The sequence below is a fragment of the Electrophorus electricus genome, chromosome 5 (assembly GCF_041902795.1).
Source record: "Electrophorus electricus isolate QZ-2024a chromosome 5, ASM4190279v1, whole genome shotgun sequence".
Classification (NCBI taxonomy): domain Eukaryota; kingdom Metazoa; phylum Chordata; class Actinopteri; order Gymnotiformes; family Gymnotidae; genus Electrophorus; species Electrophorus electricus.
The window spans coordinates 4,642,501-4,658,808 of record NC_137501.1 but is presented as its reverse complement, the minus strand read 5'-3'; the positions used below and the strand labels follow the sequence as shown (position 1 = coordinate 4,658,808).

Here is a 16,308-nt window from a genome sequence, read left to right as displayed (position 1 = left end):
TGATGGAAAAGGAGTCAGGCAGGTCTTATGAGGGGAGACACGCGAGGATGACGATGATGAGAACACGTATTGCTGAGAGTGAGTCGCTCAAAAACAATGTTAAAAACACAGAAAACACATGTTTGGGAGGTGTACATTTATTGCCTAGGTACAAGGTGAGCATTGCATGCTACACCATGCTATAAATAAAATGTTTTTTACACTTAGAAGATTTGACATGGTCAAGCCTTAATGTGCATCTCTACATGTCTCAGTTGGAACACATGCGCTGCTTCTGTACACACACACACACACACACACACACACACAGTACAGGCCTAGTGCTGAAGGGAATACGAACCTCTGTTTAAACGGTTCAATATGAAGCCCACATTTTACAGTGGGGCTCATGGTGCGATTAGGAGGGTGGGGCAGGTTTCAGGGCCAACAGACTCCCTCATGGCCGAGTGCTGGGACTACAGCATCTTGATACCTGCTGATTGGACAAAGAGGTCCTGAAGGCAAAGACCTGCTTGTCCTGCTCTCTGGGTTAGTCTTTAACTCGCCATACCCAGCTTCACTCTCCTCACTAATTAACCATCTCGCAGCCAAACGAAAAGCAGCCGCGAAGAACGCATACGGCGGGCTTTGAGCTTATTGCTACATAAGGAGTAGACGAATAAGAGAAACTGGCTTTGGGTAGTAAAGCAGAATTTAACATGCGGATCCATGAGCACGTCTGCCAGGAAAAGAACTGGTTTCTTCTGCAGCACAAAGACTATCATTACTTTTCTCTATCCATCTTTGAACTTTATTAAATGCTAATTGATTTAATCTCTTTTCCGCAAAATAACATGATGAGAGCCCTATAACCCTTTCAGCAGAGCAAATGTTAAAAGATTTACTCTAAAAGAACACAGAGTCACAGTGATGAAATATGACATTGCACATCTGCATATGAAGCACTAAACCATTAGTCTTCATTTTAGACATCATGCCTGAGCCTGTAGGTTAATCTACCTACAGGGATGACCTACTCCAATTTGTTTTAATTTGCACGTTAATGCATCCTAACGGTTTATTTGGCTACCACCCAGCTAGGACTCAAAGATGCCCAGAGCCTACTCAGACACCACAGCATGTGAAGTAATAGGAGTGTGATCAAAGGGCCAGAGGGCAAAGAGATAGCATCTATTAGCAGCTCCGCTCAGTAACAGCAGCCTTGAGTAGATGGTGGAACCAGGCCAGCGGTAATTGCGCCCCGAGCACTCTGCCGGAAGGGCCAGCACCGGGCCCCAACTGCCAGGGTCACAGCCCAAAACACAGCCCACACATGCACCAGGCAACTGCCATACACCCGATTCTGCCTGCTCTGCCAGACAGAGCCAGAATCAGTTTTACACTCGGCCTCAGAGAGAAGATATGCGGCCAAGATCTCATATAATGTCATTTCCTTCTCAAAATTGCCTGCCAGTTGTTCCAAATACCTTGACAGGAACTGGTCACTCAATGCCTATCTGGAATCCCCATAGGCCGTTCATCTACTGCTCAGCCAGACCACAGCTCTGGTGTCTGGAGGCATTTGTTTCCCATTTAATGTCCAATTACCCCACCTTGTGCCGGATTACGTTTCATTTATATGGAGGGCTAGTTTTAAAAAAGAAAAAGAAAATCCTTGAAGCAATGATTAATTAAGGGTTATGGGATTTCTAATCTGTTCCTCTTAATTGTCCTGTTTGTTGTAATCAGAGATGAGTTGAGTGCAGTGAGCTCCTTAATTATGGGATTGATAGTGGGGTATAAACTAACACTCTTTTATAAAAGGAATGACTGTTGAGAGGCAGCAACAATATGAAGCACAGACAGGTGATCTTAGGGCCACTGAAATATAATACATTAGCATTCTGAAAAGAAATTAGATAGAAAATATTCATATGAACTCACAGGAATTTAATTTAGAGCTAGTGTGCTGGACTAATCATATAGTCCTCTTAAGAATGGAATGTGGCAGGTCAAAGATCATGGGGACGGGCCTGAAAACTGGTGAGCGTGTAGCCTCAGCAACACGCACATCCTTCTCTGCTGTCGCAGTGTAACAGTCTTCAGAGCACCAAATGACATGCAGGTCATTTGGGCTCTGGAAGTCTAGTTCCCCTTTCCAAGCAGAAAAATATTTCATTATGATGAGGAGGCCAAAGATAACAGACACTCAAAGCCCCATGACCATTTCACCATTGAAGGGTTCATAAATACACACTTTAGGCTTAATACATAGCATATGACAGGAGCAATAAACTTCCAATTTTCTTCACAGTCCACAAATTAGCACAAGTTCAATAAGATTTTGTAAATAATAAATACCTTTTATCACATCTTCCCTTCTTATGTAAAAACAACAATTTAGAAATTCTGTGTAGGATTTAGAGAGATTAGAATTGTATTATCACTTTAAAAATGTGATGTGAACTGACCCTATAACACTTAATAGGTGATCAGATGACCTTTGACCCGAGAGGTCAGAGGGTCACTGCACTTTCAACATTTAGCTCGAACATGAAGGACTTCAGAAAGGCTGGTCAGTGTTATATGTTTCAGCAAGCCCTTTATTTAGGTGCTTGCATTTTTTGCAATGTGGAGTGTACATGGCAATAAAACATACTGCAATATGTTGTTGATTTATCTTAAATTGCAAACGTAATGGGATATATTATCAATAAGCTATTTTAATAAACATAGCAGCATTAATTGTGTAATTGACAGACTGAAATCATGAGTATTTAGACTAAATCTAAAAGGGAATCAATCAACTCAAAACGCTATTCAAAATCCTCCCAATATTGCTATTGGGAGTTACGTTTGCAGTATGCCATAAATATTCACTACAAAATTGCATATGTAATTCTTTAGTGAAATGACAAATGTCTTTTCTTTTGGGAGGCATTATTTTTCACATTTTTAATGCACTACTAATCATCAGGTCCTGTGAAATATAAAACCCACTAACAGCTCTGAATGTGCTCTCTAGCTGAGATGTCAGCAGCACTAACGACTAGGCACCATCTGGCAAAAAGCCCATCTCTGGACAGCAACAGAAAAAGCCTTGATCACTCGAGACATCGGATTTTCTGCCTTCTTCTGGGCATCCAGACGCAGACAGGAGGTACACGTCTACACAATCCACTATCCAGTGTTCGTGGTAAGGCATGTCTCTCTATTAGTAACCTCGGAGGCAGATCTGGTCAGGGCTATGGTGCCGTTTCACTGAGCCCAGACTGGTCGTTTAAAACGTTTCTTCAGTTCTTACTGACCTGATGCCCTACAGGCACTTTGTAATAAAGTGCTGTCAGCTCAGTCTGAAGGGCAGCTTGGTCGAGGCCTGTGCAGGAAGCCGGGGCTCACAGCTCTCCAACCATGAGGTATATCATAGCAGGCAGATTAACATTCCAGACTGAGAGGCACTGTGATGTGGTGCATGCACACCATGTGTAGCCTGACAGGCTGGACAGAAGGCCTTCTGGCCACCTGCCCAGCCACGATTCCCATTCTTTTTCTGGCCCGTGTTCAACAGTACACAACTTGCATCACGATAGACAAAAAATATGAAGAGACTTGAGGTGTGGGGGGAAAAGCTTGCATACAGAACCAAAAGTACAATCTGAAGGGTCCTATATGACCGTGCATTCAGTTTTAAAGCTGCTCTTACTCACAAGATGACATCTTATTCAATGCAAAACAGTTCAATTTGGGGCCCAAATTAAAAAAACTACTGTGGTAGTGATACATTCCTAAATTATTTTACTTGTGTATTATACTTTATTAGTGCTTATAATTAATCTGCATTAAGCATTATTGAAAATTCATACTTTGGCTTTGTGTGCGAGAGGGCTTCAATTCCAGCCTTTTCAAGTGAGTACACGCTGGTGTGGTTTGCCTGACCTTCACTGCATCAGAACAGAGATAACACAAGGACTGATGGCACATGGAGGAATAAACGACCACCTGTCTGTAACTGGGCAGAAATGTAAATGGAGCATCATATGTCTCTTTTAGTGATCAGTTGGATAAGTCGTTTGTCTCTGATGACAGTAAAAGGTGACAACACCAATGTTAAGACCTTTAATGATTTATGTCTGACGTGCCTTCTTTGGAGATGATTTATGCTGAACAAAAGCATGTTCAACAGGAGTGTGCATAAAAACCTCACCAAGACTTGATCAAGGCTAAACTTGTATAATTACACTAATATGCACAAGAGTATCTTGTATAATTAATGTTAGATTACTCTCATCAGTGTTCATTCAAATTTATTATTATAAATTGGTGCTCTAAAAAAATATAACTGACTGAAGCCTCTGCCTTGGACCTAGAGTCAAGTTAAACAACGAGTAGTCTTCATGTCTGTCACTATGGCAGGACGTTCTGAGCTTGTGAAACCTTTTTAAATGTTACAGAACTTGACCCACAATGTTGACACACTGTCCGTAGCACTGACGAGCAGCTTATCGTGTGTTGTATCCTTCCTCCTTCGGGATGCATATATTTTACAGTTCTGGAAGCCTGCGTTGGATTGCTTCAGTATTACAGCATGTCTGCAGCATTGCTTCTAGGCCTATAGTAGCTCTGCTTGCGCTGACATAACTTTAAATGCTTTATGCTGATCCAGGGGCAAATATTTGTCCATTTCCCCTCCAGTAAAACTTCAGCAGGACTAAGGCTGGGGGAACAGTCTGTACATCAGCTGGAGGGATTAATGTCTGAAAATGTCCTTTAAGGAAGTTTTTCCTGTGCATGAACTACTGTACCCACTAATGGTGGTTCCTTCAAAAAGCCTTTTTGAAAAAAAAGTCCGATCACAGACCCTCAATCCAGAGAGTATATTACGGTATGTACTACATACCTGCTTTAGTGGGACAAACCCAAGTCAAAGGATTTACAAAAAACATTGTGTTTCTTGCTTTATGGTGAAAGCAATGCTTATATAACTATGCTTCACGTTCATGATCAACTAAATGTAGTGTGACCATTGGGCCATTGGTGGGGTCCCTTGACAGAGACAGAGAGGACCAAGAACAGTGTGCGGGTGGTTCTCCCCCCCTTTTTTTGTATTTTGTTTGCCTGCTCGGGTTCTCTTTTTTTCAGCACTAACAGGCAAGCTCCTGTCTCTTTTACCACAGCCTAAAAGCACTGCCAAATGTTGCTCTTGGAGCGTGGGCACAAGCTCACTCAAGAGGACAGTGGTCCTTTAAGAGAAGCTCCTGCTCACCAATCAGGACACAGTTTCCAGGACCCAGTAACTGGCATCAGGACGCGTCTAAAAGACAGGGCAGGAGGAACCGAGGGTTTCGCTTCACAAACCAGGAAAATTCCAGATACACTAGGGACAGGCCAGACCATTTGTCCATGTTCATCAAAAGGCATGTTGCAGTTAACACCCAAAACATTGCTGGAGTATGTAACATAACAAAAAAAATACACTCTCAGGCTTATGGTAACAGCTTGGTAAGAAACAGGAATTGGATTAATAGGCCTGGTCTTGGTCTTGCTGTGCTGATGGTTTAGGTTTAGGATTTATCTGGCTCTCGAATACTGGCCACTGATGTGCAGTGTTTTGGATGCAGCCCAGAGATGGGTCCTGCTTCCTGTAGCACTGACTGTATCCAAATTATGGTGAATTGGATTTAGTTCAACTCTGTGCTCTACCTTTTAAAGGGCAGCTTGTGCTCCCCGTTTCTCAGCTACCGGTGCCATATGAAACAACACAGGGTCATGAGATAACAGTGTGCAGATAAGGTCCAGCCTACATGCCTGTGACCCAGACAGCCCAAACGTGTCTGACCACACTGTAATGATCTCCAGACTCAGGGCTAAGCTGTTCATTCTACCCTAGCTGCACAAAAAGTATGACTATCAGTCAGGGATAACATGAATTATGTCTGCTATGACATCACAGACATATGTCTGGCAACAGAAGGGAGCCCTGTAGGTCATGTCATTACATTATACCATACACTCAGCTGGTACATGCATTATAATGAATACAGTAGGTCCAGCTTGTGTAGTGAGTAAAAAATAATAATATATATTATATATAGATATGGGAAACATCTCAACACATAATACCACCTCAAAGAAAAGCACTACATTCATGAAACATTTTTGCACTATACACAGGACTGGCCCCAATGGGGCCAGTGCCCATGGGGCTATGACTGCAGGGACCTCAGGGGCCTGAGACCACAAGGCCCTTGGCATCTCTTATGGCCACAGTCAGTCCTTGTCAAGTAGCTGAATTTCCATCATATCATGAATGATTTTACCAGGAGAAAGGTGAAAAAGAAATCTCTATATGGTTTATATTTTCTTATTGATTCTTCTTTTATATTGAATATTAGCACATTGTCTGGACGGGACAGAAATGTAGCATATATAATTGAGATTATAATGATGTTGAATGATTGCATCATTTAAAGCGTTCTTGCATTGACTTCTTGCATTGACTCAATACTGTTGTTGGTATTCTAACAGAGATTTTGGACAGTGTGTAATCATGGTATCAGAGTTCGCCATAAGTAGGGCTACTTTTTGGCTTTGTGTATAGTGTGTCCTTACACATTTTACACAAAATGTATGCATGTATGTATGTGTGTGTGTGTGTGTGTGTGTGTGTGTGTGTCTGACTATATAAACATTACATAGCATCCAAAAAGGTGTGGGGTGGGGGGATCAGTTTGTGAGTATACATGCAATGTTGTTCAAAGAATGAAAGAATTTCTGATTTTCTAGAACTTTCTTTTCTTAAACATTTTTACTCGTTTCATACCAACAATATAATACATATTACATATGACACGGACAGCATTCTAGCAAGTGCTTACGCTAGTCCTGAGAATCAGAGTCTTGGCCTGCTTACGGCTACAACTACAACTAGCTACAACTACAATTGGCACAGTTGTTAAAGTGACAACCTTGATTGGACATTGTGTAATCACTTGGGTTAGGGAGGGATGCATTGGTTGAAATTGCTTTGCATTTTCTAACACTTAGTTGCTCAAAATATCCATTATAGCTACAACATTCCCCAGCTCTTGTAAGCAGAACAAGCTTAGCAAATATTTATACAAAGCTCAGTTTACTTTATGCATTTGTAGATGATCTAATCCATGATCTGAAGCAACATTGTTATCATAAGGAATCAAACTATGTAGCCCAGTTGGTAAAAAATGTAAAAGCACCTGAATGATTTCAGTTTTAAGAGGGTAACAAAGCGAGATAACATCACACCCCAAGCAAAAGAAGTGGAACATCCTTTTGAATAATTTAAACTCCACTAACAACACCCCCCCCCCCACACACACACACACACAGCAGATCCATGGGATTAATCTATAAAGCCCAAGATTCCAGTTGCTGCTCACCATCTGGAGACAAGCCTGTCTCAGATCAGTTGGGCAGTTGCTTAGGATGGAACCCCTGAGAACTTGCTGTAGCACAAGCTCAGTTAGGATTCTTTCACCACACATATGGACATCATTTAAAGACAGGCCAAATTATGTCATATTTAAACCGCAGGGGTAGAGTGTGAAGAATACGGCTGCTTTCTGAAGTTGCTAACTCTTTGGCTAATCCAATGATTTCCACTTAAATCAGGTTCTGGAAACAAAACAATACTCCAAGGTCAAACTGAGAAAGATGTTCCATATCTAATGTAAAGTGAATGTGCCAGTAGCCTGTGCGTTAAGTAGGTGGGTCTTCTACAGTGGATGGTAGAGGACTGTGAGGCAGATGGGACCACTCGCTGACAAAAATCAGCGATCTTTCATTTCCTAAATGGCATTCCTCACTGAATATAAAGTGTTACGAGTGCATTTAATAAAAGGCCTGACTCGCTGGTTGTGTGTGTGTGCGCGTGCAGGCGGGTAATTTTAAATTGCTTAACAATGCGTAAATAAAAAATATATTCCCTAACAAGCGATATGGCAAAAACACCCAAACGTACAAATTTTGAAGAAAACGGAATAAACTTTCATTCATGCTGGCTCAAAACATTTGAAAAAAAAAATTAAATGACCTATGCTCCTTTATGTTCTCTAGTTTTTAAACGAGAAGACAGCAACCCCGCCAGACAAGCTGGGGTACTACACCTCAGCAACTGAGATTCAAACATATTCTCTATATAGATTGATCAGTGCGAAGATTTCAAAGACTACTAAAGTATTTCAGAAAAGATTCTCACGTTTCATTTATGCACTGTGAAAAAATACCAAAAGCAGACAATGCAGGATTTACATGTGATTATGAAATCGTTATGGGGGGAAAAACACAGCTGGGATGAAATCATTGTCACTGGTTAGAGATCTTACTGAGTTCTTACCTGACGCCAACATTCCCGATCCTAGTTCAGATGAATCCAAATGAAACGCATTAATGCAAATACCCAGAATGTCAAGAGCCAGTGATACACTTAAACATATCTTTGTAAGCGACATTATCTCCAAGTTGATCTGAGGCAATAATTAGGGTGGCATTTACACAGAAATATAAATGTACACATTTACGTATTTGACTAATTTGTAAATTGAACAAAATGTTCATTTAAATTAGTTTGTCATTTTGCTTTGTCCAATAGTAAACAAAGTCCTAAAACAACGGTGGATTGACATCTGTAGCTGGTCTACACCGCCTTTCAACTTTTCCTTGGCAAGTGCACGGTTTTCTATCATTCCAATACATATACGCCCACTTCATAGAAAACAACCAATCGTGTTCCTCGAACACGGGACGTGATCTAAACCGAAAATATGTAGTCAAACACCAAAAACCTAATCTTAACGTCTATGTGATGAACACCACCACTTCGTATGGTCGTCGAACAGTTTATGGAGTACAAATCCCCCTTATAACAAATCTGTTATAACCAAATATAGATTTGTCTTGAACCAACAGATTACCAAAGGCTGTGTAAGAGCCTTCATCCTGTTAGCAAGACAGTAAGGACAATTATACAAATATCCTTTTAGCATTTAGGGAAAAAAAACAAAAAAAAACATTGATATTGAATATAGCACATCAGAGAAAAGTCAAAAAGTGTGATTTCTTTTTTAATTCAAGGACTTTGCTTCATACAAAATGTTAAAGTAGAAACAACTGCAGAATTCAAAGTCTGGCCATTGAACAGAAATCAGGCAACAAACTAGTCGCAGAATCCAAATAAAGGGTGTAGCAGCTCCAGCACTTGGAAGGAGCTGTTCACAATGTTCAATACTGTTTATATAGAAAGGTTTTTTTTTTCCTCAACAAACCCCCTAATTCATATCAAAGATCATTTAAAAATCAAAACAAAGAAAGAATACATGGTATCAAAAAGTATGAAGTTAAACAATGTGTAAGTCAACATGCACATACATTTTCAGACCATGCAAACATTACTCTTTTTTCTTTTCTTTTTTTTGCAAAGGAGAACAGCCACGTTAAACTGGATGCAGAGAAATTCAGGGTTTGGCAACAGATTGTGAACGATTTAAAGACTGAATGAGATTTTTTCCCCAAATAATAATGAAACTGCAGTTATGGATTAAGTGGAGTATATGTGCACTACATGTGGAAACAGCAATGGCAACATGCCATAGGACATGATGTGTTAGAAGTGCAAAGAAATTGTTCCACACTGTAACATGAACCAAGCAACAACTCTGAGTTATTGGAACAGTTTCGGTACTGCGTTTGAGCGAAGCACTCCTCTGCATAAGAGTGTGCATATAAAAATATCCCTCATTCTATTTCTCTATATAAACCCCTCCTCTCCTCTTATAAGGTCAAAGTGGGTAAGTCTAATGCATGCAGATACATAACATTGTAGCTTCGTTTTCCCCTTAAAGACATGTCACTGATTTCTGCTCCTGTAATCTGGAATCATTGTGCCTTTATGCATTCTAAAATAGACTTTTTCATTGTTTTAAAATTTTATATATATATATATATATATATATATATATATATATATATATATATATATATATATATATATTAGAAAAGATTTGGTCACAATCATGCGGAAGGGTGAATCTGGGCACTCCAGCAAGTAAAGCTACAGAATGAATGAAGTAATGGTGTTTTTTCTTTCTTTATGTTTTTTTTAAAGTGTCTTCTTGTTGCATAGCGCTACTTAAACAAAAGTCAAAAAGTCCTTCGTTGCAGTAAAGGTCTGCCATGGTGATGACAGGCATTGCAGTCCCCAGCCCCCTAAACCAAGCCCCGCCCATCACTACCACACCCCCCCCCTTACATACTACATGCTAAGCAGCTAAATTGACACCAAGTTCTGCAGTGCTACAAAAGACAGTGGAGGTGGGCTGACACGGCGACGTGAAATTTTCCACTCGCTGAGTTCATCACGCTTTCTCGGCGGCTGCCTCCAGGATGAGATCTAGATCCCAGTTAGCATTTGATTTTTTTTTCCCGCTTTTCTTCTTTCCCAGGCAGCTTCCGAAAAACTTCCAGTACCGTTCTTGCCCTTTCATTCAGACATCAACACGGCTGAATATTTCTAACATTACAATGGATAAAAGTGAGATGGTTATTATCTGTTTAACAGCAGCTAGATGATGAAGAGGCAGGAGTGCAGAGAGGCTACAGGGGAGCATTTTCTGGGGTACAGTGCCTCACCTTTCACCTTTCACCTCAGGACCTCAGCACTCGCTTGCCACAGAGAACCTGTGTGTGTGATTCTCAAACTCCCCCTGCCTCCTAATGCAGTGGCCTCCTCCTTATCTCCATACACCAACTTACGAGCTCGAGAAGAGCAGGCAGTAAAGGGGAAATGCACACAATGACGGTATGTTCATGTCCTTCTGTAACCCAGCCGTTCTGTAAAACGTGTCATTTCACATGCCATGTCTTCCCCCTTTGGACTAACAGAACTAACTGAAGTTTTCATATTTTAACCTCATATCTTGAACTACGCTCTGCCCCCCCAAAAATAAAGGTCCAAAAGATAATGAGAAAGTGAATATCCCAAAGGAAATGAGGAATAGACAGAAAAAGACACACTGCCATTTTCAATCAAAAATCTAATTAAAAAATTAATATATGGTTTCTTTTGCTTCCACTTAAGGCCTCCAGTCAAGACATCTTGCAGTGCCACTTTACCCCTGGCCTACTCAGTCCTCTCTCACACTTGGTGATGCACTAAAAAAGTCTGAGGTCGCATCATTACTACGTTATATTCAAAAGGTTAGGCACTTCGTAAGAACATCTGGAGGAGTCTTTAAGAAACAGTAGACCTGACAGCATGGTGAAACCGTAAGCAATTTACATAAAACACTTAATATCTTTACAGTATAATACAAAAAGATGCACGTAATGAATAGATAAAAGATCTACAACAATTTCATACAAAAGAAATTCCATTTCAGATTTTGCCATATCCGTGACATTTTCACACACAGTGATATATGCTAGGAATGGCCAGCAGCAGCAAATTGGCCATCTTCATCTTCATGGACAGTGTAAGGTAAATCTGGGTGCGTGTGATGCATGTGTGGGTCACGTGCAGTCCACTGGCATGGATCATTTTGGTCGAGAAGGGAAACACACAAAACAGCCAATGTCGCCTGTTTCATAGCAACAAAGCTGCAAGAGTTTTTCCTCGTCCAATTTCCCCATTATTGGTTATGTGTAGAAAGCTCGGATTTTCATGGGAATTTGCATTCAGGGAGTAGCTGGCGGCACATCTCGCCGGCCAGCTGGCCAGAGGCCGATGGTACTCTACATTCTAAGTAGCAGAGCTCCATGGGTCACTGTTTTCCCAGACTACACGTGCGTTTTCCCCTTTTAGCCATCATTCAGACTGCGTTTTCTCTTTCTCAGAGTCTCTCAGAGAGGTGGGGAAGAAGGGTGAAGGAGCCCATATATTTCCACATCAAGAGCTGTCATTACTTTGTACTTGACAAAAGCCGAACCCCACTGAGCCCAGATGGAGAGATTAAAATGCAGCACACTGCAGTCTGGGATTCTCATTTTATCTGTCTGGTGTACATGCACATTTTCCCTCCCCTGCAAATTTCTAAAATGAAAGCATGTCCACATACACACGCAAGTGGCATACACCGTCCATGAAACAAGAGATGATAAAACTCATCAGAATGTCACAAAAAAAACCACAACACACTGAAAATTATCAGCAGAGGATCCATGTGTATCTGAGACTGTATGTGTGTGTGAGACAGAGAGCAAGTGAGTGTGTGTGTGTGTGTGTGTGAGAGAAAGAGAGAGAGAACAAGTGTGTGTGTGTGTGTGTGAGAGTGAAAGAGAGAGAGAGAGAGAACGAGTGTGTGTGTGTGTGTGTGTGAGAGAGAGAGAGAATGAGTGTGTGTGTGTGTGTGTGAGAGAGAGAACAAGTGTGTGTGTGTGTGTGAGAGTCAAAGAGAGAGAGAGAGAACGTGTGTGTGTGTGTGTGTGAGAGAGAATGAGTGAGTGTGTGTGTGAGAGAGAGAGAACGAGTGTGTGTGTGTGTAAGAGAGAAAGAGAGAGAGAACAAGTGTGTGTGTGAGTGTGAGAGAGAGAGAATGAGTGAGTGTGTGAGAGAGAAAGAGAGAGAAAGAGAGAACGAGTGAGTGTGTGTGTGTGAGAGAGAGAGAACGAGTGAGTGCGTGTGTGTGAGAGAGACAGAAAGAGAGAACGAGTGAGTGTGTGTGTGTGTGTGAGAGAGAGAGAGAGAACGAGTGAGTGTGTTCATGTGTGTGTGTGTATGAGAGAGAACGAGTGTGTGTGTGTGTGTGTGTGTGAGAGAGAATGAGTGTGTGTGTGTGTGTGAAAGAGAGAGAGAGAGAGAGAACGAGTGTGTGTGCGTGTGTGTGTGTGTGAGAGAGAGAGAGAACGAGTGTGTGTGTGTGTGTGTGTGTGAGAGAGAGAGAGAGAACGAGTGTGTGTGTGTGTGTGTGTGAGAGAGAGAGAGAACGAGTGTGGGTGTGTGTGTGTGAGTGAGAGAGAGAGAGAGAGAACGAGTGTGTGTGTGCATGTGTGTGTGTGAGAGAGAGAGAGAGAACGAGTGTGTGTGTGTGTGTGTGTGTGTGTGAGTGAGAGAGAGAGAGAGAGAGAGAAAGAGAACGAGTGTGTGTGTGCATGTGTGTGTGTGTGTGTGTGAGAGAGAGAGAGAGAACGAGTGTGTGTGTGTGTGTGTGTGTTAAAGCCATACTAGCACCATTCATCTTCCTCTGCTTCTGGGTAGTAGCGTTGGGCCCTGTCACTGCTACCGTCGAGCCCTGTGGGTACACCCAGAACATGGTAGCCATTGGGCATCCCATGGAGAGTCTGCTGCGATGGGGGTGGGAGAGTCCAGGGCAAACGGGCGGCCTGTGGGCTCAGCGCCTCCTGGAAGACAGCAGAGTCCTCGGGCCGGAGGTTGCAGCCTAGGAAGGGCTCGGAGCTGATCCGGGTGACGGGAGAGGGTGAGCTGAAGCCGGAGCCACTGTGTAGGAGGGCATTGTGCTCGGATAGCCCACGGCTCAGCCTTCCCGGATTTGGAGGTGACAGCATGGCCTGGGCACCCATGAAGGACACAGGGGAGGAGTTGGCAGTCCTGTATGCCACAGCAGGGCGTGGGGTCAGGGGCGTCTGGGGCAACTGCCTGCGCCCACGCGTGGGCGTACTCGCCCCTGAGGTCAACAACATCTGGCTTCCCTTAGCCCAACCACTGCCCTGGGTGAAAATTGAACAAGCAAATCAAAACAATAAAACAATGAGGGCAACATGTAAAAAGGTTAAGGAGGAACAGGGACCAATCAGGGATGCCGAGGAGGAAGAAGGGAAGGGGCGGGGCGGGGCAAGGCAGGGAGGCGGAGCAGGACAGGAAAGGAAATAAGGAACCAAGAGAAGCAGGAAGAAGGAGAGGAACATTAATACGTGTGACACAGGACAGAAGGGAAAGACGCAGGACACGTAAACAAAAGCCAAAGACACGAGGACGGTGGCGAGAGAAGAGTGAAGGGGGGGGAAAAGGAAAGAAGCATGAAATGCACAGAGAAGTGGTGAAGAAGGAGAAGAAGAAGAAGAGTGGAAAGAGAAGAGAGAGCTGAGCGTCAGCCGACACACAGTGCACGCCACGGGCTCAATATTACCTTCACGTTTCAACATAATGAACAGAGATCAGCCTGGCAGCATCCACACACCCGCTCAGAGAGACTCACCTGCGCATTCCAGCCCATCACTAAGTGGCCAGTGCCGTGACGACTATAACAGAATGCCTGCTTACCACGGTTTACTGTATCGCCATGCAGAAGATCACTGCAATGCCACACTAGCTAGAATGACTTTTTTTTGTTGTTGTATTTTAACTCAAATCTAGCATGCTCTGGGTGGGTTCATGGCCACAAAGGGCAGGCAATTGAAATTCAAGCTCGTCTTAGAAAAGGGAAGAAGAACAGCGTGAGCTCTTGAGACCTGCAGTTTGGGTGTGTAGCGGACCGACCCGAGCACAGCAAGTCCGTGAACTTATAGACTTATGGAATATGCAATGTATATTCTGATACCCATTTAGAATAGCCCTCCCCTAGACCCACCCCACTAACAACAGCAAAAAAATATTATGTGTGTCCTTAAATTATGAATTAGTTTCCATAATACAGCTTGGCAGTCCTCAAAAATGCAGTAAAAATGCAATGCAGTTGACAAAGGTAGTGTGACAGTTGCAGGCTACATACTTCTCATAGTGTGTCTTACACAAACTACCCTGTCCTTTCTGGTGAAGAGTTATAGATGTAGTTAGCCAACCTCATTGAATGACTGTGAGATTTTCATTTAACAGTAGCCTTGAAAAAGACTTTTCAACATTTCATAGACAGTAACGTTTTATGAATAGTGGTATAGGCCAGCCACTGTAGTAAAAATCTTGATATTTCATTGGTCAGATTCCTGTCATTTTCCTAATGTACTTACACTGCAGGAGTATAATTCAAAATATCACCAAAAGGGGCACGTAGACATGAGTCAGTGCAGCCTTACTAATGAGCAGTGCGGACTCGTACCACTACTGGACAGAACTGTATCATAGTTGCCAAGAAGATTTAAAGTAGCCTATATGAATACGTCCTTTATTTGACTTTATTTATGAAATATGTTTATATTTTCTGTATGCTTTTTGATCCTCTTCTCTGAAGGGCATGTCTGCATGCGTCTGAGATACATACATGTCTGTCTGTGTGTGTGTGTGCGCCTGTGTCTCTCTGTGTGTGCGTACAGGATGACACAAGCGTGTTAATAACAAGCGTATGTTCTGTGTGCCAGTATGTCCAGTATAACCATCACCCTGGGTTCTCCATCTCCGAGCTGTCTTCCGACCCCCATCCCACCTGTTTGCTGAAGGTGGCGTCCGGAGCCTCTCCAGGGGAGGTGGTGCAGCTGACAGGGGCAGGCTTGGCAGCGCAAGGCTCCCGGCAGCTGTAGCGGTCGCACGAGTAGTAGAGCTGCTTTTTTACCGTGGACGAATGGTGCTTCCTCTCATGGGAGCGACCCCGGTCATGCCCCCTGTCCCGGGACAAGGGGTTCCCCCCAGGGTCGGCTGCTGTGCCTGAGAACGGGCCCAAACAATTGGAGCAGTTTCATTAAAACCAAAGTGTGGAACTTTGCACAGTACATCTCTAATACAATAGTTTAGTGATACATCTAGATATTGATTCAGTGTTAATATCTTGAATTCAAAAACGTTGAACCAAGGGACTTATAAGTCTGTCACATGGAAGTATCTAAATATCTAAGTAACTAAACTTTATAAATTGAGCCTTTTAATGATACAATATGACTTTTTCTAGAGTTTTTGTGTATGAAATGTAAGTCATTATTTTTGTAACATTTTTAAACACATATTCAACCTTTTCCCCAAAAATGTATTTTTTGGAATAAGAGCTGGTCTGCAAAACATTAGCTATGATTTGGAAATACATAAGATATGTCCCATGTTGGGGCATATAGTTTAGAATAATCTTTAGATGAAACATTTAACCATTGTATTTGTGGCTCCTGAAATTCATGAAACGCTCAGATCTGGAACAGAGATTTCTGAGCGATCACTATCACTATGGATCAAAATTCCTCTATCCCAATGCAGGACACATTGACTGCAAGACGTGCGGGAGCACTGACCATCCTAGTCTCTCCCCCTTTCCAGAATTCCACATTCTTTACCCAGCACACTTGTTCTTTTTTCCAGCGGGCTCTTGCGTTTTGCTCCTGCGTGCATGGCCGACGTGCTGAGAGCCGGCCGTAAATTAGCCGTTTGCTGGGGCAGCGGAGTGGCTCCCACTCCCTTTCATCTGGGTAATGGATGCCAGCTGCTTG

At 42.6% G+C, this 16,308-nt stretch overlaps 2 protein-coding genes across 16 annotated transcripts in view; both read right to left on the bottom strand.

The window, feature by feature from the left end:
• The window catches only part of si:dkey-61l1.4 (uncharacterized), a 41,282-nt gene extending 32,331 nt beyond the window's left edge, over nucleotides 1–8,951 (bottom strand). For both annotated transcript variants that reach the window (XM_035529553.2, XM_035529554.2), the window contains exon 1: nucleotides 8,351–8,951. In XM_035529553.2, the coding sequence (XP_035385446.1) occupies nucleotides 8,351–8,465 (115 nt within the window). In that variant the 5' untranslated portion in view covers nucleotides 8,466–8,951. The remainder of the gene's footprint in view (nucleotides 1–8,350) is intronic.
• A 113-nt stretch (nucleotides 8,952–9,064) lies between these two features.
• The window catches only part of cacna1ba (calcium channel, voltage-dependent, N type, alpha 1B subunit, a), a 100,779-nt gene continuing 93,535 nt past the window's right edge, over nucleotides 9,065–16,308 (bottom strand). For 11 of the 14 annotated variants that reach the window (XM_081715113.1, XM_081715118.1, XM_081715115.1 and 8 more), the window contains 2 exons: nucleotides 15,280–15,541; nucleotides 9,065–13,669 (listed from right to left, as the gene is read on the bottom strand). In XM_081715113.1, coding sequence (XP_081571239.1) covers nucleotides 13,171–13,669; nucleotides 15,280–15,541 — 761 coding nt within the window. In that variant the 3' untranslated portion in view covers nucleotides 9,065–13,170. Of the gene's footprint in view, nucleotides 13,675–15,279; nucleotides 15,542–16,308 lie in introns of all 14 variants that reach the window. The other 3 variants (XM_081715117.1, XM_081715125.1, XM_081715124.1) reach the window with 2 other exon arrangements.